The sequence below is a fragment of the Artibeus jamaicensis genome, unplaced genomic scaffold (genome assembly GCF_021234435.1).
Source record: "Artibeus jamaicensis isolate MK-2021 breed Jamaican fruit bat unplaced genomic scaffold, CSHL_Jam_final contig_354, whole genome shotgun sequence".
Classification (NCBI taxonomy): domain Eukaryota; kingdom Metazoa; phylum Chordata; class Mammalia; order Chiroptera; family Phyllostomidae; genus Artibeus; species Artibeus jamaicensis.
In genome coordinates, this window is record NW_026521803.1 from 36,261,006 (window position 1) to 36,286,861 (window position 25,856).

The window sequence follows — 25,856 nt, forward strand, 5'->3', positions numbered from 1 at the left end:
CTCGCGTGACTGGCAGTGCAGTAACTCAGTGGAGTGCCGGCCGTGTGAGCACCTACGGAGCCCGAGAAAGCTGGCCCTACACAGGGCCGCAGCTGCTGCCGGGCGGGCGTCTGCCATCGGGGCCTCCTGACTCAGGCCGGTTAGAACATGGAAAAAATATTTCTAGGAACTGGAGAAGTGTGACGGTTTTCTCCCCCAGTCGTGGGAAGTACAATAGATCGAAGTCTGCTGGCGAGTTTCTTTCCTCCTGGTTTTAAAAGCCTGGAACTTGACAAAGTCATAATCTGCTGGGGAAGGAGATCCGAGTGGGTGACTTATAACGAGGATGAATATGCAGGTTATTTCCAAAAGATGACTTTTCTGTTTCAGAAATATAAACAAGGAAAACTCTTCTGTGACTTTATTTACTCAACTTTTTCTTCTTTCTTTTTTGTTTAAGGAATAAAGATCACTGTAAACCCAGAATCAAAGGCAGTCTTGGCTGGACAGTTTGTGAAACTCTGTTGCCGGGCAACCGGACATCCTTTTGTACAATATCAGTGGTTCAAAATGAATAAGGAGGTAATTTTTTAAATGCCTTTCAGTTCCCCTGTCATAAGAAGCTAGAATGATGAAAGAAGTATACTTGGTTGAGGAGTCCATCCTCTTACAGAATTTCGCACGTGAGAAAATCGGACTTGAGGGGAAATGGCTTGTTCATGCACTAACAACTGATCAGGTCAGAACAGAAATTAGTAGCTACACCTGCTTCCTGGGCACTGTCCACTCCACCGTGGTGCTTGTCACATCACATGGCCGCTCAGCTCAGAAATGCTGGCATTGTGGATTCTTCAGATACCAGCGACTGAACAGTTTTAGAGACAGGACAGATGCTTTTGTTGTTTGTGAGCTTTGGTAAGGTACACAGGAGAGAATTTATTAACTCTCTGGTTAATGGATTTGTAGAAGACTGCAAGACTTCAGCCCTACATTACTCAAAATGTTATTTGTGTTTTAAGTAACAAATATTTTAGACTTGGAAACAAGATGCCCTTTTCACAACTCCAAGCAATCATGCATTTTGCATGGCACATTTCGTGTAAGGCATGCTTTGATGAGTTATTTACTGATACTCTCTTACTATTTCCCAGATTCCAAATGGAAATGCATCCGAACTTATTTTTAACACAGTGCATGTGAAGGATGCAGGCTTTTATGTCTGTCGAGTCAATAATAACTGCACCTTTGAATTCAGCCAGTGGTCGCAGCTGGATGTTTGCGATATCACAGAATTAAGAGAAAGCTTCCAGGGTAAGTAAGTTGAATATTAGGAAGGGAATTACCTTATTTCAGTTGTTTACTTTTAAATAAATTCAAGTATCAAAATATTACCGAAAGCTCATGTCTACTAGACCCAGTATAAGGTCACCAGTTGTTAAGATTTTATCCTGTGTGCTTTGAATCCCTGCTGTATGGAGAAATGTGTGTGTGTGTGTGTGTGTGTGTGTGTGTGTACACACACACACACACACACACGCCTTTGTATGACACAGCACCCATCTCAGTCTGGCCCTGCTGCTGACTTTTTCCACCCTTCCTGCTTTCATGGAGTTGAATGATGTCTGTGGTTTTGGAGGAGGAAAAAAAAAATCTAATACAGTCCTGCTCACTTTTTAGTTTCCTTCCACACTGTACATTTTCCTCTGAAACTACTATATTACTCCTAAAAAATTGCGTTGTGGAGTAAAATTTTAGAAGAGATACTGACCTGAAAGGGTATAAAGTGTATCATTTGCTACAAAAAAGCATTTCATCAAACTGTTCTTTCGCTCTTTGTCATTCACCTTTTTTAGTCCAATAACTAGTACTGATCAAGAAAAAACCAGTCTCCTCTAAAGGTGGACAGCAGACCCCCTCTTTTATTCACACACACCGTGAAGACCGAATCCTTTGTCGTTTCTGCCAGACAAAAAGAACAGGAGAGAAATGGGCTTTGTGTTTCTAGTCTGTCTTATATTCTTCCCTCCACACCTTAATAAACAAACCATCTATAAAAATAGTAATGGTTAGTTGAGTTATTTATATATTTGTTGGATATTTCTGTGCATGTAATGAAATTTGGTATGTTTATACCTGGAACTTTACTCATTCAACAAATATTATTAAGATTTTATTTATTTATTTATTTATTTATTTATTTATTTATTTTCAGAGACGGGAAGGGAGGGAGAAAGAGAAGGAGAGAAGCATCAGTGTGTGGTTGCCTCTCATGTGCCCCCTATTGGGGACCTGGCCTGCAACGCAGGCATGTGCCGTGACTGGGAATCGAACTGGTGACCCTTTGGTTCTCAAGCTCATGCTCAATCCACTGAGCTACCCCAGCCGGGATTCAACAAATACTATTGATCACCTGCAATTTGTGAGACAGAGTCTCCTGTGGGAGACCTGGTAATGCATAACATTCCTTTGTTCTCCAGGAACTTGAGTAACAGTGAGTATTCAGTAAGGAATGCTGTACGATACCTGCCTTGGAAAGAAGTGCTAGTGACAATCTGTGCAGATTTATTCAGTGCTGATAACAAAACTCCTTATTTTAATAAATCAAGTTAAAGCAGAACGTAGAGCTTTCTGTGTTGAACAGGAGTTTCAAGATATTCGCCCTCAACAGAAAGACTCTGCAGCCAGGCACGTGTGGAAACCACTTGAACTGTGTTCCCCTCTTGCATGTTCCGTGCGTACTCCCACCTTGAAAGCACTAAGTCCTGCGGTGACGGATCTGCTTAACTTTGGTTCACCCAGACTTGTCTAAACTTCCTGGTCCACAGCATTCTTTTATCCACAGACCATTTCTTAGTATTTCTAGAAATGCCATTGTTTTATGAAACAGTTTGAGAGATGCTATTAAAGATTGTAGAAAACGGCCCTGGTTGGTATGGCTCAATGGATTGAGTGCTGGCCTGTGAACCAAAGAGTCACCAGTTCCATTCCCAGTTGGGGCACGTGCCTGGGTTGCAGGGCCAGGTTCCCAGTAGGGAGTGTAAAAGAGGCAACCACACATTGGTGTTTCTCTCCTTCTCTTTCTCCCTCCCTTCCCCTCTCTAAAAAATAAATAAAGTCTTTTTTAAAAAAAGATTATAAAAAATGAAGGATGAACATGAAAACACTTTTTTTTTAATTACAAAAAAGCTGGCTGGTGTAGTTCAGTGGATTGAGTGCGGGCCTGCAAACCAAACAACCGAGGTTCGATTCCCAGTCAGGGCACATGCCTGGGTTGCAGGCCAGTTCCCAGCAGGGGGCGCATGAGAGGCAACCACACGCTGATGTTTCTCTCCCTCTCTCCTTTCCTTCCCCTCTAAAAATAAATAAATATTTAAATAAATTTAAAAATAAAAGGAAATCTTTTAAAAAATTACAGGGGGAAATTTTATTTTTTTTAACTTAGAGATTTTATTTATGTTTAATAATATTTTTCTTTTAATTTAAGGAAGTTTGGATGCCATCTCTGAATCTAGGTTGCAAATATGCGTTGAACCGAGGTCCCAAAAGCTGCTGCCGGGCAGCACACTGGTCCTACAGTGCGTTGCTGTCGGAAGCCCTATCCCTCAGTACCAGTGGTTCCGAAACGAGTCCCTTTTAGCACACGAGACAAAGAAGATGTACATGGTAGGAAGCTTGTTTCCAGGTGGTTTTTTTGTGCTAATGTGTGAGATAGTGTCATTGAAAATTAAGGTTAACATTAATAAACCCATTTGTCGGTGGTGTTCTCATGTTTTCAGTATTTTTGTTTCGGGTGCCTGTGTTTTAACATTAATTGATTTATTTGCAGAAGTGCTAGGAAACAACCCCAGCCTACACCTAAGGGTTTATACTGAAATGTCAAATTGTAGTATTGCACCAAACTCACCATTATTGGGTTCTTTGTGTCATTTGCTTAAACTAGTACTTAACCCAGGGAATGGAAATAATAAGACTGTCTGTAAAGCCTTCTGCAATTTTGTTTTGTAGGGTTTTTTTTAAATACAAAATAAGTTTTTATCCAAGCCAATTTAAACTGAAATTGAAGAGGAAATATGTGTATATTTTAATATTGATACAGGTACCTTATGTGGATTTGGAACATCAAGGAACCTACTGGTGTCGTGTATATAATGACCGAGACAGTCAAGATAGCAAGAAGGCAGAAATCATCGTAGGTAAGCAGTGTTACTCAGTGTTCTGACAAATGGAGTGTAACAGAAGCTATAAAAAGTTACACATTTAAGCAACAGAAATGCTTCTCCTTGTTACCCCATTCTATTTAATAGTGCGTTAAGTGTCAGGAGTTACATTGTCTATATAGAAATCAGAGAGAATACGTACTAAAATTCATAATCTAGGTTTATATACCATAACAAAAAAGTTTATTTACATCTTTTTATTATGTTTGAATTTTATAGTTTATTTATTTCAGATTTTATTTATTTTTAAGAGAAGGGAACAGGAAGAAGAGGAGAGAAATATCAATGTGTGAGAGAAACATTGATCTCAGCTCTTGCACATGCCCCCAACCAGGGACCTGCCCGCAGCCTAGTCGAACCAGCAACCTTTCACAGGTCAGGAATCAAACCTGCGACCTTTCACTTGGCAGGATATCACTCAGCCAGCAGAGTCATGCCGGTCAGGGCTTAGAGTTTATTTTAAACACTTTTGGCAAAAATTTATTAAAACTTTAATTATAAAGAACTTGAGCCCTGGCTGGTGTAGCTCAGTGGACTGAGCATGGGCCTGTGAAGCAACGGGTCGCTGGTTCGATTCCCAGTCAGGGCACATGCCTGGGTTGTGGGCCAGGCCCCCAGTAGGGGACACATGAGAGGCAACCACACATTGATGTTTCTCTCCCAGAGAAGGGAGAGATGTTTCACTCTTTCTCCTTCTCTTCCCCTCTCTCTAAAAATAAATAAATAAAATGTTTAAAGAAAAACAAAACTTGATTTTGTGGAGAAGATTTTTAATAAAACATTTTTTAAAAAACACATATGATGGAAAGAATAATGACTAATCAACCGTCCCCCTTATGAAGTACATAACTTGGGAATATATTCTATTTAAGATGAATGCATTTATAGTTAGATTTTTAATAGCAGGAGATGTTGATGCCTGTGTTGGTTTGCCACCATATTTCTGTGATGTTTATCTCTGTTTGCTTGACGGCTGCCCTTCCTAAGATCGTGAATTACAGTGTGTTCACATTTGTTTTCTCTGGAACAAGGAAGAGCGGATGAGGCAGTGGAGTGCACTGAAGGTAGTGTGGTCCTTCGGTCTGAATCCACGAACCCTGCATGCTGGCTCTCTCGGGACTGCCGCGGCACTCCGGCCCGCCGAGTGCAGGGATGGGGAAAATACTAGCTACCAGAAATCGTTTCAACCGAGGACGTTGTGTCTGAGTCCTGGACGGTTTATGAATCACCACAGACATTTTTAAACTGACCTACTGTTCAAATAACTGATTTTCAATTGATTTTTCTACTGTATATAAGAATAAAATTCCAGGATAACAGATTATGAAGAGTGAACATTTATAATCACTTCTTCATGCTAACTTTTATCATTACAAAATTTGTGGAAAAAAAGGTGGCTAAACTCTCATAGAAACTTTTTCAGATTATTTTGTTCTTCGGCCCTGACAATATGCCCCTCAATGCAAACATAGTTTCTGTGAAAGTATTGGGACAGATTTTTGTTTAACAGATGTTTTATCCAATGTTAAGTATTATACTTTAATATAAAACCGATAAGATCCATTTTTAAAGCTCGAAGTCTATAGATTAATCTACCCTGTCACCTTTACCGTAACATACAAAGAGAATTGAAAATCTATTTCAACATAAGTTTCTAATTTGTTTTAACTAACCAAAGCATTGTACATAAGTTGCAATGAGTAAATTTTAAAACTTAAATTTCCTTAGTATAATATCACATTGTTTTACAAAATTAGGTCTGTGGGTAGCAAAGTATTTTTTCAATTTCTGCCTCTTTTAACTATAATATAACCTTAAGTTCTACTTGGGTAGAGAAAGAAAATAATGTTAAATCTTGCATCTCCTGGTTTTCTTGTCCTGTGGTCAGTCCTGGTCTCAGTCCTGTGGTCTTGGGCCCTGCATGGGGGAATGCTATGTGAAGCAGTCCTAACCAACTCCTCTTTCTTTTCTTACTCCCTTTTTGCCTAATTGCATGACTTTTAAAACTTCCTAAGATTGGAGACCTCCGAGAATGCATGAGGAAAACGAGGAGTAAAGCGAGCACTGCTCTTTGGTCTGGCTTCAGAGCGATGCCTGTGAATTACCACCTCGCTGTGATGCTTCCCTGTCTGCAAGGGTCTGCCTGTCGTTTTTGCAATAATAAACACACAATCAAATCATGATTTTCAAAGAAATCTGTTCAGAACACTTAGAGATGAAAGTCCAACAATGAAACAACTCCAGAAATTCCAGATGAAAAAATTAGGTCCAGCTTTTCTTTCTAAAAATTCTGCGAAGTTGAGACTCTCATCTTCGGCGGGCTGGTATCATGAGCAGTGTCCTAATGTCATGTCTTTCTTATCCACGGGGCGTAATGGCACCTGTTTAGTTTTCAGTATTTTGCTGGAGGTGTTTGATCAGGACGGGTGGGGAGGCACAGGTGCAGTTCAGGGGATTTGTTAGGGTAGTAACACTATTCTGTGCGACCACTGTAATGGTGCGTACAGGTACACAAGATTTTTAAAAATCGTTCAGTAGCAGGTCAGAGGAGGGTAGCTCCCAGGTTGGAATGCAAAACAGGACAGGAGAATCCCAACTGACTGCAAGTGTGTAAAGCAGCCCCACCAAAGAGAGGAAGGAAGAACTAGGCACTGGCCTGAGTAATGGGAAATGAGAGGGGTCTGCACGATAAAAGGCAAAAGAAAACTGTACATAGCCCTGCGCTCCAGCCAGTGCTACTCCTGAGTTGATTTTACAGCACATGTAAGAATAAGTTCTACCTAAGATCTGATGACTAGAACAGCATTTATAACTTACTAACATTTATCTCCATACAATTTGTGCAGAAGAAAGGCGGCTGCCATGTCAGACGTGCTTAGATGATGCCCTTTAGCCAGGAGGTTCAGCTTAACAACTCTGAGTCCACCGTGCCTCCAGAAACACGCCGCACAAGTCCAGCCCTGAGCAGGACATCACAGGCTCCACCTGAGAGACGGCCCACACAGTCCCTCATCAGTAATTCCCAAAGCTGTCAAGGTCACCCAGAGCAAGGGACATGTGAAGAACTGTCATGACAAAGAGGCGTCTGAGGTGCCATAAGCAAATGTAGTGTGTCCTGAAAGGGACCTTGAAACAACAAGAGCATTAATGGTGTGACAGACAAACCTTCCTAACATACGATGGTAAACATAACAGGGAAACTGGCTGAGGGTGTTTCCATGGACTCTGCACCGTCTTCACAGCGGTTCTGTACATCTCAGCCTGTTCTAAAATTTAAAAGATGATAAAGAAGGGAAAGATCACTTGTTAAAAGATCAGATTGTTAATTAGTTTCAAAAAGTTTTTGATTGAGGACACAGACAGACCTATATCTTCACTGTTTATGTTCCATAATCGTCCAGAATCTCCCTAAAACTTTGAACAAGTTATGAACGAGTCTGTTTAGCTTTTTGCCACTCAATGAAAGTAATAATAGCTTAGGTTAGAAGTCCTACCTACCCGATATCCACAACAGTACTCTTTCCTCTTCTGTTTTGCATGGCTTCTCATGTCATATATTTGAAAATTTTAAACTGATTAAACATTCTAACGTGGTGTAATAGCTCAAAACCTTCTCTGATTAGTCTTACTATTTGTGCTAAATAGGCAGTTAAATTATTCAAAGCTAATGTGTTTTATTTCATTTCAGATGAATTACATCATCTTGGGCATCCTGGTGAGTAATATAGCAAAACATTAGATTTTTAAGTTATCGACTATAATAATTTAAAGATACTGTACATATCTTTTGTTATAGCAGTACTGGTTACAGTAGTGGTAACTTTTTCTTTATTTAAACAATATTGTAATTTAGGGTTGAAATAAGCACTTACATGAAGTGCAAAATACTCAAAATATTCTAGATCATAAGACTGTATGAGGATAGAAAAGTATACGGAGGCTACACAAAACATGAATGTAGTTTTTATCTTTGTGAGTGACTCTGGACCATAAAAAGGCAGTTAATGGGGGAAGTGCATGATTTTTTTTATTTGAAAGACAAGAAGCAGTCTTCAAAAGAGTGACAGGGTAACAATTGGAGACTTGCCAGACCCTGGGGACCTTGCTCAGAGTTGTTCATTCATAGAATATACCTGAAGTGGTTGGACAGGGTGTCTTCATCTGAAGTAAAAGGTGTGTTAATGCAAATACCTTGCATTATATATATAAGTAGCTGGTCAGTAACCATTAAGAAACTTTCTGTTGGCGAGAGTATTCATCATTCTGTAGCCACTTTTAATCAGAACACATTTCTGAACAAGTTCAGCTTATGAGAAAGCCTTAGCTGGGGTGGAAGGCCGAGTGACAGCGAGGACCCTGTAAGGACAGAGGACATCCCCGGGTTGTGGGCGTTCCGAGAGACGGTGATGGAGCAGGACTGGGCTAAGAAGGCAGTCCTGTCACTTCATGTTTTAGAGATTTCATTCATTCCCTGGTATGTTACAGTTCAGCATTTTAGCACCATAACTAGTTTTCTTAGTTTCATGCCCATCTTTTTCTTTATTTTTTAAATCACTTATTATTTTTCAATCACAGTTGACATCCAATGTTATGTTAGTTTCTGGTGTACAGCCCAGTGGCTAGACACTATATAACTTACAGTCATCCCAATAAATTTCATACACACCTGACACGATACGTAGTTATTTGAATATCACTGACTTTATTCTCAATGTCGTACTTTATACCCCGTGATTATTCTGTAACAACAAATTTGTTCCTTCACCGTGTTCACCCAACCCACCAAACCCCCCCGCCAGTCTACCACTGCCAACACGTTTCCTCTGTCTCTGGGTCTGCTTCTGTTCTGTGTATTTATTAATTTTGTTTTTTAGATTTAGTTGTTGATAGGTACGTATTTATTACCATTTTATTATTCATATTTTTTATCTTTTCTTTCTTCTTCTTAAAGGCCCTTTAACATTTCATGTAGTACTACTTTGATGGTGATGAACTCCCTTAGCTTTGTCTTGTCTGGGGAGCTCTTTATCTGTCCTTTGACTCTAAATGATAGCCCTGCTGGATAGAGTAACCTTGGATGTAGGTCCTTGCTTTTTATCAACAGTTCTTGGCAGTCGCTTCTGGCCTGCAAAGTTTCTGTTGAGAAATCAGCTGACAGTCTCATGGGGGCTCCCATATAGGTAACTAATTGCTATTCTTGTGCTGCTTTTAAGATTCTCTCTTTGTCTTTAACCTTTGGCATTTTAATTATGATGTTTCTCAGTATGGGCCTCTTTGGCTTCGTCTCTTTTGGGGACTCTCTGTGCTTCTGGACTTGCATGTCTATTTCCTTCACCAGGTTAGGGATGTTGTCGGTCATCAGTTTTTCAAATAGGTTTCAATTTCTTGCTCACTCTCTTCTCTCTGGCACCCCCGTGATGCAGGTGTTGGTGTGCTAGAAGTTGTCTCAGAGGCTCCTTACACTGTCTTCATGGTTTTAGATTCTTTTTTTCTTTTTCCTTTTCTCTTTGGATGTTTTTTGCTTCCTAGTATTCCAAATCACCAATTTGATTCTCGGCTTCATCTGCTGTACTGTTGATTCCCTGTAAGTTATTCTTCATTTCTGTTAGTGTATCCTTCATTTCTTACTGGTCTTTTTTATGGTTTCTTTGTACTTTTTCATGCTGTTGAAGTTCTCACGAAGTTCCTTGAGCATCCTTATAACCATTATTTTGAACTCTGTATCTAGTAGTTTGATTGCCTCTGTTTTATTTAGTTCTTTTTCTGGAGATTTTTCCTGCTCTTTTACTTAGGATCTGTTTCTTTATTTCATGCTCAGATTTTTTAAATAAACACCTATTGTGAGTGATGATCGGGCTGTGCTATTTACATATAAGCAAATTCTACAAACCAGAAGGCCACTGGTTTGGGGTAAACTGAATTCATGGTCTTTATAAGCCCCCTTTCTATAATTTGGTTTATAGATATCCAGAATAAACCCTTTGTTCTCCCTATTACTCACGTATTTATAAAAGCTGTGTGTCATTTTAGCCCCACCATCCCAGAGCTCAGGGGACACCACAGGGAGACATTCAAACATCTAAACCCACCGGGTATCAGAGAACCACCCCCTCTTGGTCTGGTTTGAATCCTTTCCCCTTAAATCAGCCTGTTATTTCTTGCTCTTCAGTGAACACTGTAAAAAGTTATTTCAGGAAAACTTTTGCAAACAACCACCACTGAATTTCTGAAATTTTCTTGGCCTCCTCTTTCATTATATCCTTACTCTTCAGTATTTGGTGACACCAAAAAATTTGAGTTTAAAAAAAAGGACATTTAAAAAACTTTTCATAGACTACAGTAGCATATGAATGGTTACAAATGCCAAAGAAAAGTTACCCTGTCTATAGTAGTAGACAGATGACTGACTGAACTCCATCTTCCCCTGTATCTCTTTCCATGTGGTCCTCAGCGTGAGAGATACTTCATTTTATGGAGAGTCGATGGCAGAGAGCGTGGGCCATGGAATGAGGTTTCCTGGCTCGATAACTCTGAACAAGTGACTTAATCTCTCTCCACCTTAGATCCCTTATCTGTATAATGGAGGTAGTAATTGTGTATGCCTGGTAAAGTTATGTTTATTTTAGTCGGTTATACTGAAAGCATCCATAACTGCACCAGGCAAGCATTCAGTGAATGTTAAGCCCTCTGCTGCTGATTCCCAGCACCCACTGTTTTCAGACTGTATTCCTGCCCAGCCCATTGAAGATTACGACCCCCACTATGGCCGTCCATTACCAAAGGCATACCCCGGCTCCACTGCCAAGGCCGTCCACCCCGGTGTGTGTTGTTGTCAAGGGTCTGGAAATCTTTCCCTGGCCGGGTGGCTCAGTTAGTTGGATCACTGTCCCATACACCAAAAGGTTGCGGGTTCAATGCCTGGTCAGGGCACATGTGGAAAGCAACCAGTTAGTGTTTTACATCAGTGTTTCTCTCTCTCTCTTTCTCCTCCCTTTTTCTCTAAAATCAATAACCATGTCTTCAAGTGAGAACTAAAGAAAAAAGAATCCGTAAATCTTAAAATTGTAAGTTAGCTATTAGAAATCGTATTCTGTCTTTGAGTGTCACCGATGGTATTTATTGTAACCCTGAAGATACTCATGTCATGGATAATAACACCTTATATCTTTGCATTTTTATTTTCTTATAGATAATAAAGAGCAAACAGCTGAACAACCTTTGGGTAAGTAGAGCTTTAAAATGCCTGATCAAAATATAAATACTATATATATATATGTTTTATGGTGAGCATAAAGGGATAGCAGGCATTTTAACTTGACCACATTTATAAGTACCTGAATGACTTTGAGACCACATGGTTAATTTGGATATTTGTAAAGGAAATGATAGAACAGGATGGAATCAGTGTGTGGGGCCAAGTCAGCTTCTGGGGAGTGATTGGTTTGCTTTGATGGCCTGCGAACCGAGGGACGTGTGCGTCCCGGGCAGGTGAGTAACACCGTCTCGCCGTGGGGTTAAACTGGAAGAGCTCAGAGGGGCAGCAATGGCAACTCCACGTCTGGCAGTGAGCATAGGAGAGAGGGGCCTTCCAGGCAGAGGCAGCCCGCACCCCCGCTGCACTGTGACCGGGCTTGAGTCTGGGGCACTGTAAGCAGCGCGCTGTGCTCTGGAGCATAGAGAGAAGGAGGCCAGAGAAAGAGGGTGAGGCCAGAGCTTCAGAGCCCTGTTTCTCCCTGAGCCCCTGGAGGAAACGTCTCTGTGAAAGGCCCGTTTTGTGCCAGTGTGCACCCAGATGGGGTGCATGGTTGGAAGAATTGACAGACTGTTGCAGTGGTCTAGAGAAGAAACGAGAATCTAAACCAGGGTTACTCCTGAGAAGACAGTGGAGAAGAACAAATTCAGAAGACCTCTAGACTCTCGCCTGGACCACTGCGGGGGGTGGTAGCGCCCACTAAGCCAGAGAACACAGAATAAGCAGCAGGCTTCAGAGGACAGAGGACTGTCGGTTTGGGACCCAACCAGTTCGCAGTGTTCGTGTCACATCTGTGTGAAGATGTACAGCAGGCGGCTGTGTCCATGGAGCCAGAACTTTCTGGAGAGGCCTGGATTAGAGATACACGATGAGTGCCATTAGTGTAGGTACAGAAGTTACAGCCAGAGGGCAGCAAACACGAGATCGCTATAGGCCGTAGAGAAGAGGACACGAAACTGGCCCACCTTTTTGGGGGGTGGGGGACCATACAGTGTTTTTAACTACTATCATCAGCTGTCACTGATCAGATACCATATAAAAATTTAGATTTCTGGGTGCCTATGAAAAGAGTAGCTGTCCATTGTGGCTAAATAGTGGCTGCCTCTCTAAATTGGTGCATGTGCCCTGTTTTCCTGTTGTGAGCCTTTTGTCTGCTTCAGTCTGTCCCCTCTTCCTCCTCCCCTTCTTCTCCTCCCCTCCTTCCCCACGTGGTCTCACCACGTAGCTAAATATTCCAAACTGGAAGCTGTGGGGCTTGTTCAGGTTCAGACTCAGAACTGGCGGGGTGTCACGCTACATTATGGTGTTCCCAGACAGCCACAGGGCAGCCCGGATTCAGGGCCGGGGGTGGGGGGCACGCGGCCACTCTGCGTGAGAGAGGGGGACCCTGGCTCACTGGGGGCCGCCTTTTACTGCAGCTGGAGAGCAGGCAAGGACAGAGCGTGAATGGCTGTTTGCCAGACTGAGGATTTTGGACTTGATTTTGTAGGACACGGAGATGAAAAGATTTTATGCTGTGGCCAGTGTGGCTCAGCTGATTGGAGTGTCATTCTGTGAACCGAAAAGTCGCAGGTTACATTTCTGGTCGGGCACATACAGAAAGCAGCCAGTCCATGTTTCTCGCATGAAAATTTTTCTCCGTCTCCCCCTGCCCTCTCCTCTCTCTCAAATCAATTACCACGCCCGTGGGTGAGGATTTAAAAAAAGGCCTTATGTGTGAGACCAGCAAGCACCACATATTCAGCCAGTTAGAGCTGATGCTAATACTCGGTTTTTGATAGTCAAAGAATTTACTTACCAAATGCTTACATAGCACTGAATTTGTTCCAGACCCTAGTCCAAGTGCTCGTGAGGATTAGTTCACTTTAGATGAGATGAGTAACACACCGTTAGATGACTAGACATGGAATGAATGATGTAACATGTACCAAGTGTTAAAGAATACATTCCATCGAGCTTTGGAAAATGTCTGGGATCATGTAGTTAAATATCTTTCTGAAGTGGTTTTATTCCGTTGCTTAGTCAACTTGCCTCGTGCTTCCTTTTTCCGGTAGAGGGCTGTGTGCACGGAGCCGTGGGTGGCTCTGACAGTAAGTCTCTTTCTACAGAAGCTTTCTTCCCTTTGCATTATCACCTGAAAAGTGTCACAGGTGTTTACAGAGTTGCTATTTTAAAGTTTTCTTTCGTTCCTAACTCTTCTGAACTTCAGATTTTACTGTTTCGCCCTCTGCCACATCTCTAAAGTCTGGCCTTGCCTCTCCCTGTCTACCACTAATCTCCTGGGACGAGTCTTTGTCCTCTGCTACGCGCCCCTGCAGCCTGCGTCTCCGTGCTCAGTCTCCCCGCTCACCTGTCACTCAGCAACAGTTTTACAAGTAGATTGGACCAGGTAAGATTTATTTACTCACCATGTTTATTACCACTTATTTTAAGGAAATGCTCTACCCCCTTTTAAAAACTAGCTATTAAAATTATCATTAGGGAAAATATTGTGAGGTTATGGTCACTATAAATGCATACATGTAAATGCACACAGTTCTCCGATTATCGAACTCGTGCATTCTGTAAGCTGTTCTAAGTGTTCTTTCCAATCAGGAAACAAAACCAATGAATAAAGAATTGGCATTAGCAGGAACAGCCTAGCATGCATAGTTTGACAACTGATTTTTTCCCCAAAGACGCCAGTATTGTTTTTCCTATTACATACCTTTTCACTGTTTTCTGCCAATAAAACTTAAGTTTAGTATATGTTTTGGAGTTAAATTATCGTAATCCTCCACTAAAACACCCCAGTGATTTACGAACCCTTTATTACCTGAGTAACTTCAGGGCCCCCATGATTTGGGCCACGCTGACGTCAGCCAGAGACAACGCATTCCCCATCCCCACCCCGGGAAGCAGGGTGAGCTGAGTGCCTCACTGTGTTGAGGTCAGGTCTGAGTTCTCACAGGATCTGCGTGGTCTGCATTCTCGCGGGGTCGGCGGGGTCACAGAGGAAGGCACCGAAAGTTTCCTTTCTGGGGACTAGCCAGCTGGCAGTCTTACTGTGCAGTGAGTACTTTGGTCTAGGTTATTTAAGAAGAAACTTTTTTTAAAAAAGGAAATACAATGATGTTAAGTTTTATACTGCTTCCTGTTGAAATCCATCCTGAGTAGTTTCACCTTTTCAGTTGAACTAAAGGTAGTTTAGTAGAAAGAAGCTTTATGTCTGAATCCTTATGTGTCACATAAGTAGTCTCGATGATTGGCCCTTTCTTTTGGATAAAAGAAGAGATTGTCATGTGTATAGGACTTGAAGTGACTTAGGAGAAATGTGGCTTAAGTGTCACTTTATTGTTTTCTAAAATGTGCATACTCGTAAGAGTGGGTAGTTTGCAAGAAATCTCTGAAAGCTGTAAATGTAGAATAAAGACACCACAACATGACAGTAATAAAGCTTTTCACGAAGTGGGGTTTTTTGCCACATGAGAGTCACGTTCTTTGGTACCAGCTTTTCTCCAGACCTTGTTTAACACTGGACCCAGGTGTTCTGTGGAAAGAGAAGAAATTTCACCCGATTTTTTTATGACGTTTAATCAGCTTAATGATTTGAAGCCTCCAGAATTCTATGAAATATTGCAGACATCAAGTCAGCAATGTGAGTGTCTGTGCCTATTACGGTTTAAGAGTGGTGTTCATACCAATTTCTAAACACACCACTCAGCGCTGAGTGGCCGAGGTTGATGGCCTAGTCCAGGCCCGTGTTCAAAGAGGGTGGCATACAGGCCTGCACAGTGCCCCACGCTCTCATCACGCCATCTCCTCTGCTCCCTGGTGCCGTGCCATCCTCAGGAAACACATCTTAACAGGTTCCTGTATTCACGGCGTGGTCTCAGGTCTTGAACTTTTAACCACACCCAGACCAGGGAAGGTACGATTTTGAAGACCTCTTAAGCACTAAGCTATGTCCGGCCTTCCCCAGCTGTTCTCGGGCAAGCCATGTGCCCGATTAAGCTAGCTGGTACTTTTGAAGGCATGGGTGGGGATGTTTTTGTCTATTAAAAACAAAAAGTCTTTGTAGGAGAATACAACTTTGAACAAAGTCTCAGGGCACTAAGGTCAGAAAATAAGCCATTAAGGTGTTCATACAGAAGTCTTCAAACATCCCTAAAGTAGCTGCATCTCACCCGAATGGGAAATTTTTCTTTAAGCCGAGAACAGACAGTACATCCACTGAAAAAGCACAGACACAGTACTTGGTAAGCGGCCGCCTTGCTGTCCTTTTTGGTATTTCCCCTTCCTTGCTCGGATGTGAGCTCTTCCTGTTCCTCTTTTGGGCATTTCTTTGTAGCCTCTTCCTTTATCAGCAAAACAGAACCTAATTCATGGGAACCCAACTTCAAACATTTCTTATTTAAATTTGCTCTAAAAGTCTAGTTGAACATAATAATCTTTCCTTTTGTAATTCAGTACAAGTAGACTTCCGTATCAATGAACATTGTGCCTCATGTACAGACAGCTAATAGGGCCCTTTGCCTGGTTCTCGGAAGTGTCCATAAGTTCAGTTCCAGTTGTTGCTTTTGTCAACCTCTGTGGTCCTCAGATACTGGTTGACTATGTAAAGCAGGGGTGTCAGACTCATCCATGTTCACCGGGGCCACATCAGCCCCACGGTTGCCTTCAAAGGGCCAGTGTAGTTTTCAGACTGTGTACATGTAGCTGCTCCTTAACAGTGAAGTGAGAACTCAGGGCTGCGGCCGGGTAGAAACAAGGGGCCGGGCCGGGTAAAACAAGGTGGAGGGCTGGGTTCAGCCTGTGGGCCTGTGTTTGCTGCCTGTGCCATAAAGTGATCGTTCTAAGATGAAATTAAATAATAATGAAGTCGTATTTGTAGAGTGTACTTTCTATTTTAATGATTCCATTTCTGTAGGTCTTATTTTAATCTTTGTATCCTTCTTTAAACCCCTCCCTCCCCTTTTTCCACAGCAAAGGACAAGGTCGCTCTCTTGATAGGAAATATGAATTACTGGGAGCACCCCAAGCTTAAAGCTCCTTTGGTGGATGTGTACGAACTGACCAACCTGTTGAGACAGCTAGACTTCAAAGTCGTTTCCCTGCTGGACCTGACTGAATACGAAATGCGCAATGCCGTGGATGAATTTCTGCTCCTTTTAGACAAAGGAGTATATGGTGAGATATTTATAATTTTCATTTTAATAATTATCCACAATTTTTCATTGAACAAGTTCGGGTTAAGAGTTGAAAATCAGAGAAAGGTGCAGTAAACATATTGTTGAATTGGGGGAGGGCCAGGGAAAGCAGTAGATTTGGCCTTCATACTGTAGTTCCATATGAGTAACTAAGTAGCTTAATATATTTATATCCATGTTTCTTGTTTTGAAAACAACATCGTTCTTACTAGAATTCTGCCCAGTCTTAGGTGATTTTGCTTTTTATTGACAATGGGCACCACAGCACACAATGGCAACGTGGAAGATTGTGCCTGTGTCCATGTAAAATGCCACCGTCTTGCTGTGTGTGTGTGTGTGTGTGTGTGTGTGGAGTGTAAAAGGTTGTAACCCATGTGCATGCTGTGCTTCTTTCTCCTGACTATTGCATGGTGTTTACTGGTCTGTTAGTGGAAACTAGAATTTTGGTGAACAAGGCAGATGAAACTTTGTAAACCACACTTTTATGTATCTGCGGTTAATGGTGCACCTCTGCAGAAATTGTAACCGTGCATTTTTAATGGCTTCTCTCGGTCTGTCATTTAAATATGTTAGTTCTCCATATACAGTGATGATTTTCTAAAGAGACAGACGAGGCCATCAGTAGTAATTTTTTTGTAATTTATTTCTTTTCATGGAAGTCACCGTGGGTGTGGGAAGGCCGCTGGCGTGTCCCGGTGGCCGTGCCTGTCACGGTGGCACAGCAGCGTTTGATGGCCGAAAGGGGGCGTTTTCGGGATATTAGGGTGCCCATGACCAACAAAAAGCATCAGTTTGGCTTCTCGGTCTTTCAATTTTTTTTTTTTTTTGCATCAGTAACCCCTAAACTTAGCCTCGTTTGTAATCAGGCTGATGTGCTGCAGTGAGTGAGCTTGGCGGGATCGGTAACGGATCGTGAGGGAGAATTTTTACTAGAAGAAAAAGGTTTTTTCTATATTTAACACATTACTCTGAGATCGGGGAGAGTGTTAAACTCTAAATGAATTTTTCTTAAATAATAAGGATTACAATTACAACAAGAGTGAGTCAACAATATAAATACCTCAGCCTTTGGATTCACCCATTATGCTGACATAATGACATAATCTTGTTTATGGGCGTGAGGAGTGGTCAGTGTGAGTGAATTTGTTCCTTTTTCTTATGAAAACATGATAGAGTATACTATATAAATTTGCCTCCTTGGTAATTGGCTTATATTTCTAGCATAGAATAGGTGGTTGTTTGATTATTGTTATATATTATGTATCTCCTTTTTTAAAGTGTCCAGACAGCTTAAACAGGAAAAGGTTTCTAAAACTTCATTGAAAGCAGCAAAGTGCAGGAAAAAATGTAAACTAATTTAGGTTTGGGGCGGGTGGGGTGTTTCAGGAGTGAGGAGTGACCCCCGACCCACATCTCAGCGGGCGCTGCGTCACATCCCGGAGAGCCGTGCCCACCCAGACGGCCCCGGTGCGAGTGCCGTAGAGGCCCGAGGGCGCAGGCCTTTCTCCCGGACTGCGCCTTTCCCTCCAGCGCTGCCCCCAGCTGACGGGCAGTACCCGTCACGTGGGGGAGGCAGAGGCCTCCGCACAGGAGTCTCAGCATGAACAGCCTTAAATGTTCCCCTTTCATGTTCTGTTGCCCGTGGGTTCATAAAAGAAGCAAAAATAGCAACGTTAACAGAAAATACGTAACCCACTTTTAAGTGTACAAACATAAAACACACGATGGAAGAACAGAAACAGTGATTTACAGGACATGTCCTTGGAGACAGTGAGGGTGAAGGGTCCCAGTTATCACGTGTAGACGGCTGTGACGGGGCCGACTGCCGGGCCCACGGGCTGCTCACCCGGTGCCCTTCTGCGCTGGCCACTCGCTGCCACCCCGCTGTGTGACTTGGCGCAGACCCCGACAGGGCCGGTTGGACCACGCCTGTTCGCCCCAGAGGAACCGTGTGGGTCAGCGCAGCTGCCACCCGGTTACTCCACTTTTCTAAGCCAAAGAGGGTTTATAACATGGACAGGCTGATGGAACAAGGTTGTTTCAGAACAAAGCAGGTAAGATAATGATCTCTGCCTGACACACTTAGAAGTGCACAAGGTAGTGTAGCTATTAGTACTGTAATTCCTGAATTCAGGTTCCCCTTCAGACGGGGGGTTTGAACTAGGTAGCACTCTACTTGAGGCTTCGGTTAGAGACACCAGCTTTCATGTCTTGTATATATTACACTTGGGGAAAAAAGAAGGTTTTTTTTTTTAGTGGTAGTGTAGTGAAGCCAGGAAAAGCCAGCACACTGATGGGTTCTGTTTCCTGAGAGCCACGGTACCTGGAAAGCCAGCAGCAGCGTACGCAGAGCTGCTTGTCCATTGGTTAACCCGGTGCGCACACACATTCCGGTTCTCCAACTACTGGTTGTGTGAGTTGGATGAGCCCCTAAACTTCTCAGCGTCTCTGGTCTTGCATCTGTAAGGGGGGGGGGGGGGGTGGCAGTGTCACCAACCTTGCTGTGAGATGCGGCTTAGGAGGGTCCCAGGAGGCAAAATGTAAGTGCAGGGCTGTCCTCAGACAGTGCGGGGCGCGCAGTAAGCGCTGGGTGGGCGCACAGTGATGGGGGCAGGGCCCTCTCATCGGAGCGCTGTGCTGGACACACTGAGGTGTGACTCGAGTGAGGCCGTCTAAAGCGGAGACGGTTACTTTCTCCGCAGACAGAAATGTGTCTCTCTGACAAACCATGTTCTTGGAAATCATATTCCCAAGAAATAAAATTCTCTAACGTTCTAACTTACAGGATTACATTCCTGCCCATGTTAAATTCTTTGTCATTTATAAAGGTGTTGTCTTTCTGTCCTTGAGTGACAGGATAGTTAATTAAAAGAATAAGCAGGACTAGAGATGGAAGTGTTCAATACAATGATTTGGTCTAGTTTATTTTACACGAAAATGTCTAATCTCCTGCAGTATAATTGGTGTAGATTTTGATAGAAAATGCTTACACTTTCCGTAAATCATTCTGGAGCAGAGGAAGGGTATTCTGTTGTCATTGCCTTTTTTCAGCAGTTGCACAGCTGGGCCCGGGGCATTGCACGCTTAGCTCTCCCTGGATGACAGAGGCTGGGCTCCCGCCCGATGCCGCTGCTTTTCCCAAGTCGGGCCTTCCACAGCCAGGCTCCCTCCCCAGGCTCCCTCCCCGGGCTTCCCATGTGGCTGCCTCCGAGTCCGACTGGTTGTAGACACGTGGTGCCATTTCCGTATCTAAGTCAGATCTGTGTCCCGAAGGGTCTGCGTTGTTAATTTAATCCACTCATCAGGCTCTTACTGAGTCGCTGTTATACCCATAGCCCAGACATAAAAAGCATGCTGGGTATTGAGGGACATCCTGAAAGTGAGGAACGTGATCTATGCTGTCAAATTGTAAGTCCCTAATGTAACGAGAGGGGGGAAATGCTGTATATGGAGCCCAGACACCTATCAGATATGTCATTTTAAGCAAATCCTCTAATCTTTTTTAATTTAATTTTCTCATCTGTAAAATAGGGATAGAAATCATTGAAAGATTGTTACATGGATTAAAATCAGATCTTATATGTGAAGGTGCTTTGAAAACCCTGAAAATGCTGTAAGATTAATGTCTTTATCGTGGTCATTTTTTATCAGAAACTGCGTATACATAGAACTATAAATGCCTGTAAAAGCCGGTACCCGGTCGGGTGTCAGAGTGCGCCCTGCTGGACGGCGTTAAGTAGGGAGAGGTGGACATGTGTGAGAAAACTGGAAACCAGCCAATGATGTGCTGAGATTCTGAACTTGAGATGAGATTCTGAGCTTGAGATGAGATGACTTGGAGGACTAGTTAAGATTCGGGTAAACAGGAGATAGACTAACTTGAGCAGGAGACTAACTTGAACAGTATGGTGGAGGTTAAAAACAAACCTATCTTTCCCTAGAAAAGGTAAAGAGACTGATGGGAAATACACTCATAGTTTGAGTACTCCAGTATAAATGTTACTTTTAAAATGTACATTTTAAAAGTCTTTCACAAAGTTTTTAGTATATTCACGAAGTTGTGCCTGATTTCGGAACATTTTCATCACCCACAAAGAAACCCGTATCCGTCAGCAGTGGCTCCCCAGTCCCTCTTCCCCCAGTGCTTCACTCCTGTCCTTCCGATTGCCTTCACCACAGCATGTACAGTGTTAATTATACGCTAATTTTCTTTGTGGCAAGAACTTGAGTTGCAAGAACCTCGAGGACAAGAAGTTTGTCTTCTTTTTTCCTTTTAATTTCGTGCAGTGCCTACATGATTATACTCAGGGCACATGAGTTATAAATTAAACCCACACTGAATAAATGTGTAGGTTCGTTTCGTCATGTTCCATATGAAAGAACCACTTTCGTCGTTCTAATACAAGTTTAATAAAAGTAGAAGACCTGGATCCTGCACTCAGACCAAATAAAGCTTTTCTTTTTTGGTTTCATTTTTAAGTGTTCAGAGCCACATTTTCTGCCAGGAGTTGAGCCTATAACTTTAAAAACCACAAAAGATTGGTGTTTTTGTTGTTGTCGCCGTTGTTGTTCCTTATCTGAAAGCCTTTTTAGTATTTACCTTAACATACCATATAAAGAAGTTCCATTCCAGAATTCTAAGATAACAGAGTTAGTGGTTTCTAGAGATTGAAGCTTAGGCAATAAATACGTCCTCACAAGTGTTTCTCTCAAGTATTTTTATCACAAAGCTCAATCTGATGTTTTTGTTGTTGTTCTTATTGTTGCTGTTTTTACAGCTAAAGCAAAACTTCAAGAAAATCTTTAAAGTTGTTTGGTACAGATTTTATAGCATCATTTCTCAGTAAAGAAATAACGGCTCATCTATTGACCACTGAAACTGACTCAAATTTTAGATTACTGATTCAAAAGATTCTAAATGAAGAATCAATGGTATTTACATCCTATAACAACAACAAAAAAGAAATAATCCATTAAATCAGATTTCCCTTCTCTGCTTCGAAAAAGCTACATTTACGTTGTAACCCTTGCCAAGTATATTGAAGTGCCTATGGAATTTTTTTCTTTTCTTTTTTTTTTAGGATTTTACTCATTTACTTTTAGAGAGAGGGAAAGGGGGAAAGAAAAAAAGGGAGAGAAACATCGATGTGTTGTTGCCCCTAGCACCCCCCCTACTGGGGCTCTGGTCCACAACCCAGGTATGCGTCCTGACTGGGAGTCGAACCAGCGACCACTTGGTTCGCAGGCCAGCACTCAATCCACTGAGCCACACCAGCCAGGGCCAAATGCCTGTGGAATTTCTTATGCTTGATATTGCAGTTGCTTTTCATCTAAGTTGTGCCTATTTGTTCGTCTGTTAAATGCTTCCTGAGCACCTGCTGTGTGCCAGCAACGCACAGGTAAGTGCAGGCTGCCCCGCCCAGAAGGTGCTCCCGGTCTCACGGAGGAGAAGAACGAGTCGGCCTTTCTCTTTTTAAATACGTTGTGAGGTAAAGTGCGTTCCGCACTACACCATTGGTTATAAATGCATTATGTTATGAATTAAAATACTCTTCAGGACGACATCTTGATGTTGGTTTAAAATACAGTACTAGAATGAGCACTGTTGCCAAAACAACTTTCAACGCACATTTTAGTTAACATTGACTGTATTTATACCTGGGAGTCGCTTAAATAAGTTTGCATGAACTTGAAGAAAATAAAAGTAATTTTTTTAAAGAGTGCTACATACATGTTCAGAACATAATTTAGAATTAACTTTTGCCCTGGTGGCTCAGTTGGTTTAGAGCATGACCCAGATGCACCAAGGTTGTGGGTTTGATCCCCAGTCAGGGCATATCCAGGAATCAACCAATGAATGCATAAATAAGTGGAACAACAAGGTGATGTTTCTCTCTCTCTCTAAAAAAAAAAATCAATGTAAAAATATTAACATTTTGCCCCTTTTTGTCCTCTTCAGGATTATTATATTATGCGGGACATGGTTATGAAAACTTTGGAAACAGCTTTATGGTCCCTGTTGATGCTCCAAATCCATATAGGTCTGAAAATTGTCTGTGTGTGCAAAATATACTGAAATTGATGCAAGAAAAAGAAACCGGACTCAACGTGTTCCTGTTGGATATGTGTAGGAAAAGGTAAACCGCTTCATCTTCAGTCGGTGACGCTGGTCAGAGTTAAATGTCAGCCTTGGCAAATTACGTGTAGGGCAAACCTGCAAATGCCAAGATTAAGTCTGTGAATTGTGTGGATTAAACCTGATTAAGAAGAAAAGCAGAGGAAAATAGATTTTTCTGTATGTGTGATGAATTTGTTTTAGCTATTTCCCGTTTGCTATGGAACAAAAGTAAGGAACCGAACTCACACTACGAGACATGCCGCTCCCCAGACGCCTCCATCCACCGCTTTACTGGTCTCTCCACAAGGGCACAGCAACAGCCCCTGAGCGGTGGGGCCTCTGGTCCCTCCGGCCAGTCCTGCTCGTGCGGATACGGAAAGCGAACCTGACCCGGTCCCCACTTGTTCACGCCCCTGTGTTAGTTACAAGGGAATGGAACCAACGATTATTCCTCTCAGATTGACAGTTTTTGCTTGTTCAGCACTTACTAACCAAAATTCGATGCCAGGGTTCACACGTAACTCCAGGGTTAATGCCGATGAGGAAAAAGCGGTGTCTGTCCACACTCTCAGCACTGGGGATGCCCGGGATTCCTTCCGGAAAATATGCGGGTCAGGGGCGTCAAGCTCACGTTCACCGGGGGCCACATCAGCCTCACGCTTGCCTTCAAAGGGCCAAATGTAATTTCAACTCCTTAACAGTTAAAGAGTAGTTACATTTATATAGTCCTAAAATTATTTTGGCCCTTCGAAGGCAACCGGGATACTGATGTGGCCCCCGGTGAAAATGAGTTTGACATCCCTGAAGTAGGTGATTTGATAAAGGAATTTTGAATCCACAATTTTAAATTACATATGAGAGAACAGTGTTATATCATATTTTATTACATTATTACTTGTGCTCTTTTTTAGAAATGTTTTCTAACTCTCTCTGTTTATATCCGGCTTTCGCCCCTCCTACCTTTGAAATAACTAGAAATGACTACGATGATACCATCCCGATCTTGGATGCACTGAAGGTCACTGCCAACATCGTGTTTGGATATGCCACGTGAGAAGCTTTCTTTTAACGCTCGCCTGAGGATAAGTTTCTGTTGGTTTTAGAAATAGAGGAAGCTGGGGAGAGGGGAGGTGGAGGGAGAGAAACATTGATATGAGAGAGAAACAGTGATCGGTTGCCTCCTGTAAGTGCCCCAACTGGGGATCGAACCCACAGCCCAGGTGTGTATGTGCCCTGCCCAGGGTTGAACCCGCGACCTTTTTTGGTGCACGGGGTGACACTTCAGTCCACTGAGACACCTGGCCAGGGCAGAAACTTCTGTGTATATGTTCACAACCTTTTAATCTTCATTAATTTTTCATTGTAGTTGAAAAGTCTAGAAATATCCATGGACATGTAGGTATTCATTTGCCTCCTTTATAATCTTGATAGCACATTTTAAATAATTGACACATATCATGGCATCTTTTAAAAAAAATTTTTTTTAAAGATTGTATTTATTTACTTTTAGAAAGAGGGGAAGAGAGGGAGAGAAACATCAGTGTGTGGTTGCCGCTCATGCGCCCCCACTGGAGGGGCCCGGCCCACAACCCAGGCATGGGCCCTGACTGGGAATCAAACCAGTGACCCTTTGGTTCACAGCCCACATTCAATCCACTGAGCTATACCAGCCAAAGGCTGCACCTTGTTTTTACTAAGCACCAAAGCACATCATTCCTGTGTGAAGATGAACTCTTTAATTAAGATATCCCACAGAGGCGGGCAAGCAGAGGAATCTCGTCAGTACTTACAGAAGCCCCATGTGGCAAATATTAGCTTTTAGAATTATTTTTCTTTTTGCTGTTTTTAAGGTGTCAAGGAGCAGAAGCTTTTGAAATCCAGCATTCTGGGTTGGCAAATGGAATCTTCATGAAATTTCTAAAAGATAGATTATTAGAAGACAAGAAAATTACCGTGTTACTGGATGAAGTTGCAGAAGGTAAAGAGAAAGCTATTCAGGGTTCTCTGTGTGGTAATTATTTTATTCCTACCATTGTGCAGGTTTGGAATTGATACTGTATAAAACAGTTTTTAACAGTGTTCAGCAACACTGCTCTTTAGTTCCTTCCCTCCTGATTCAGCGGCAAGAACCTGTGCAGCGTTACTTGAACTGCAGGGCCGACCCAGACACAATGTGACCGGCGGAGCCCTGCCCCGTGTGTCTGGGCCTGCTCCCTGCTGCGGCCCCGTCTGCTTGTCTGCAAAAAGTTACTTAACCAGCCTTCACTCTCAGGGCCAGGCAGACGAAACCTGACAGAAATTTGGAGGCCCTGGTGGAAAAAAACTGGGTTCGCTTTTTTCTCAATGAGCTTAGTGGTTTTAAATTTTTGCTCTAAGGATGTGACCCTAGAGGTCTGATACCACATCTTCCATTTCCTGCCGGCCCCGCAGGCTGCTCTGCTGGGTCAGGGACTGAATGGGCAGCAGCACAGACGTGTGTGGTTTGAAATACCATTGTAGAAGCCATCTCAAAAAGAAGGCAGTTCTTTTGCCAGCGAGTTCCTGGTGTTCCACCCACAGGTGTTCCAAAAACGGCAGTTTGAGAATCAGGTGTCTGAGGGTTTCACTAGCAGCTGTTGCCCACGCTGTTCGTCGTCATGCTGTTGCCAAAGCAGGTCTCCCAGCTGGGTCACAAGCCGCCTTCCCCTGGCGCAGAGACAGCTGGGCTGTCCTGGCCTCCTGCAGCCAGAGTGGTTCTGCTTTTACCTGCCGTACAGATTGGGCTTCTAGTTTAGCTCTTGTTTGAAGAAAAGTTTCTGCTGCTTTAAGAAAGCAGTTGGAGCCTTTGGACTGTGTTGGTTCTTTTCAAACCGAGGTCTGCAGAGGCGCCTCAGAGACCCAAGAGGTGGTGTCCTAGTGCTGCAGTGTGAATGTGATTGAACTGTTTCTAAAACTCAGTGGAAAGCTCCAGTTCACCCACAGGCGACAGACACTGAGCATGCGCACAGCGTACCTAACGCTCGGGCGCACGCCGCTCACCAGTCCTGCACGGCGGCATGCGTGGGAGTGCACACAGCACGTCGGGTGGTGGTCTGGACAGGCGGCGGCGGGGCCGTAACCCT

At 42.9% G+C, this 25,856-nt stretch overlaps 1 protein-coding gene across 2 annotated transcripts in view; it reads left to right on the forward strand.

The window, feature by feature from the left end:
• MALT1 (MALT1 paracaspase) overlaps positions 1-25,856 on the forward strand; it is a 57,236-nt gene that overhangs the window by 20,767 nt on the left and 10,613 nt on the right. The window contains exons 3-13 of one of the 2 annotated variants that reach the window (XM_037151954.2): positions 440-561; positions 1,131-1,290; positions 3,464-3,642; positions 4,076-4,172; positions 5,228-5,260; positions 7,885-7,911; positions 11,386-11,418; positions 16,414-16,617; positions 22,597-22,774; positions 23,731-23,805; positions 24,606-24,733. In XM_037151954.2, coding sequence (XP_037007849.2) covers positions 440-561; positions 1,131-1,290; positions 3,464-3,642; positions 4,076-4,172; positions 5,228-5,260; positions 7,885-7,911; positions 11,386-11,418; positions 16,414-16,617; positions 22,597-22,774; positions 23,731-23,805; positions 24,606-24,733 — 1,236 coding nt within the window. The remainder of the gene's footprint in view (positions 1-439; positions 562-1,130; positions 1,291-3,463; positions 3,643-4,075; positions 4,173-5,227; positions 5,261-7,884; positions 7,912-11,385; positions 11,419-16,413; positions 16,618-22,596; positions 22,775-23,730; positions 23,806-24,605; positions 24,734-25,856) is intronic. The other variant, XM_037151955.2, reaches the window with a different exon arrangement.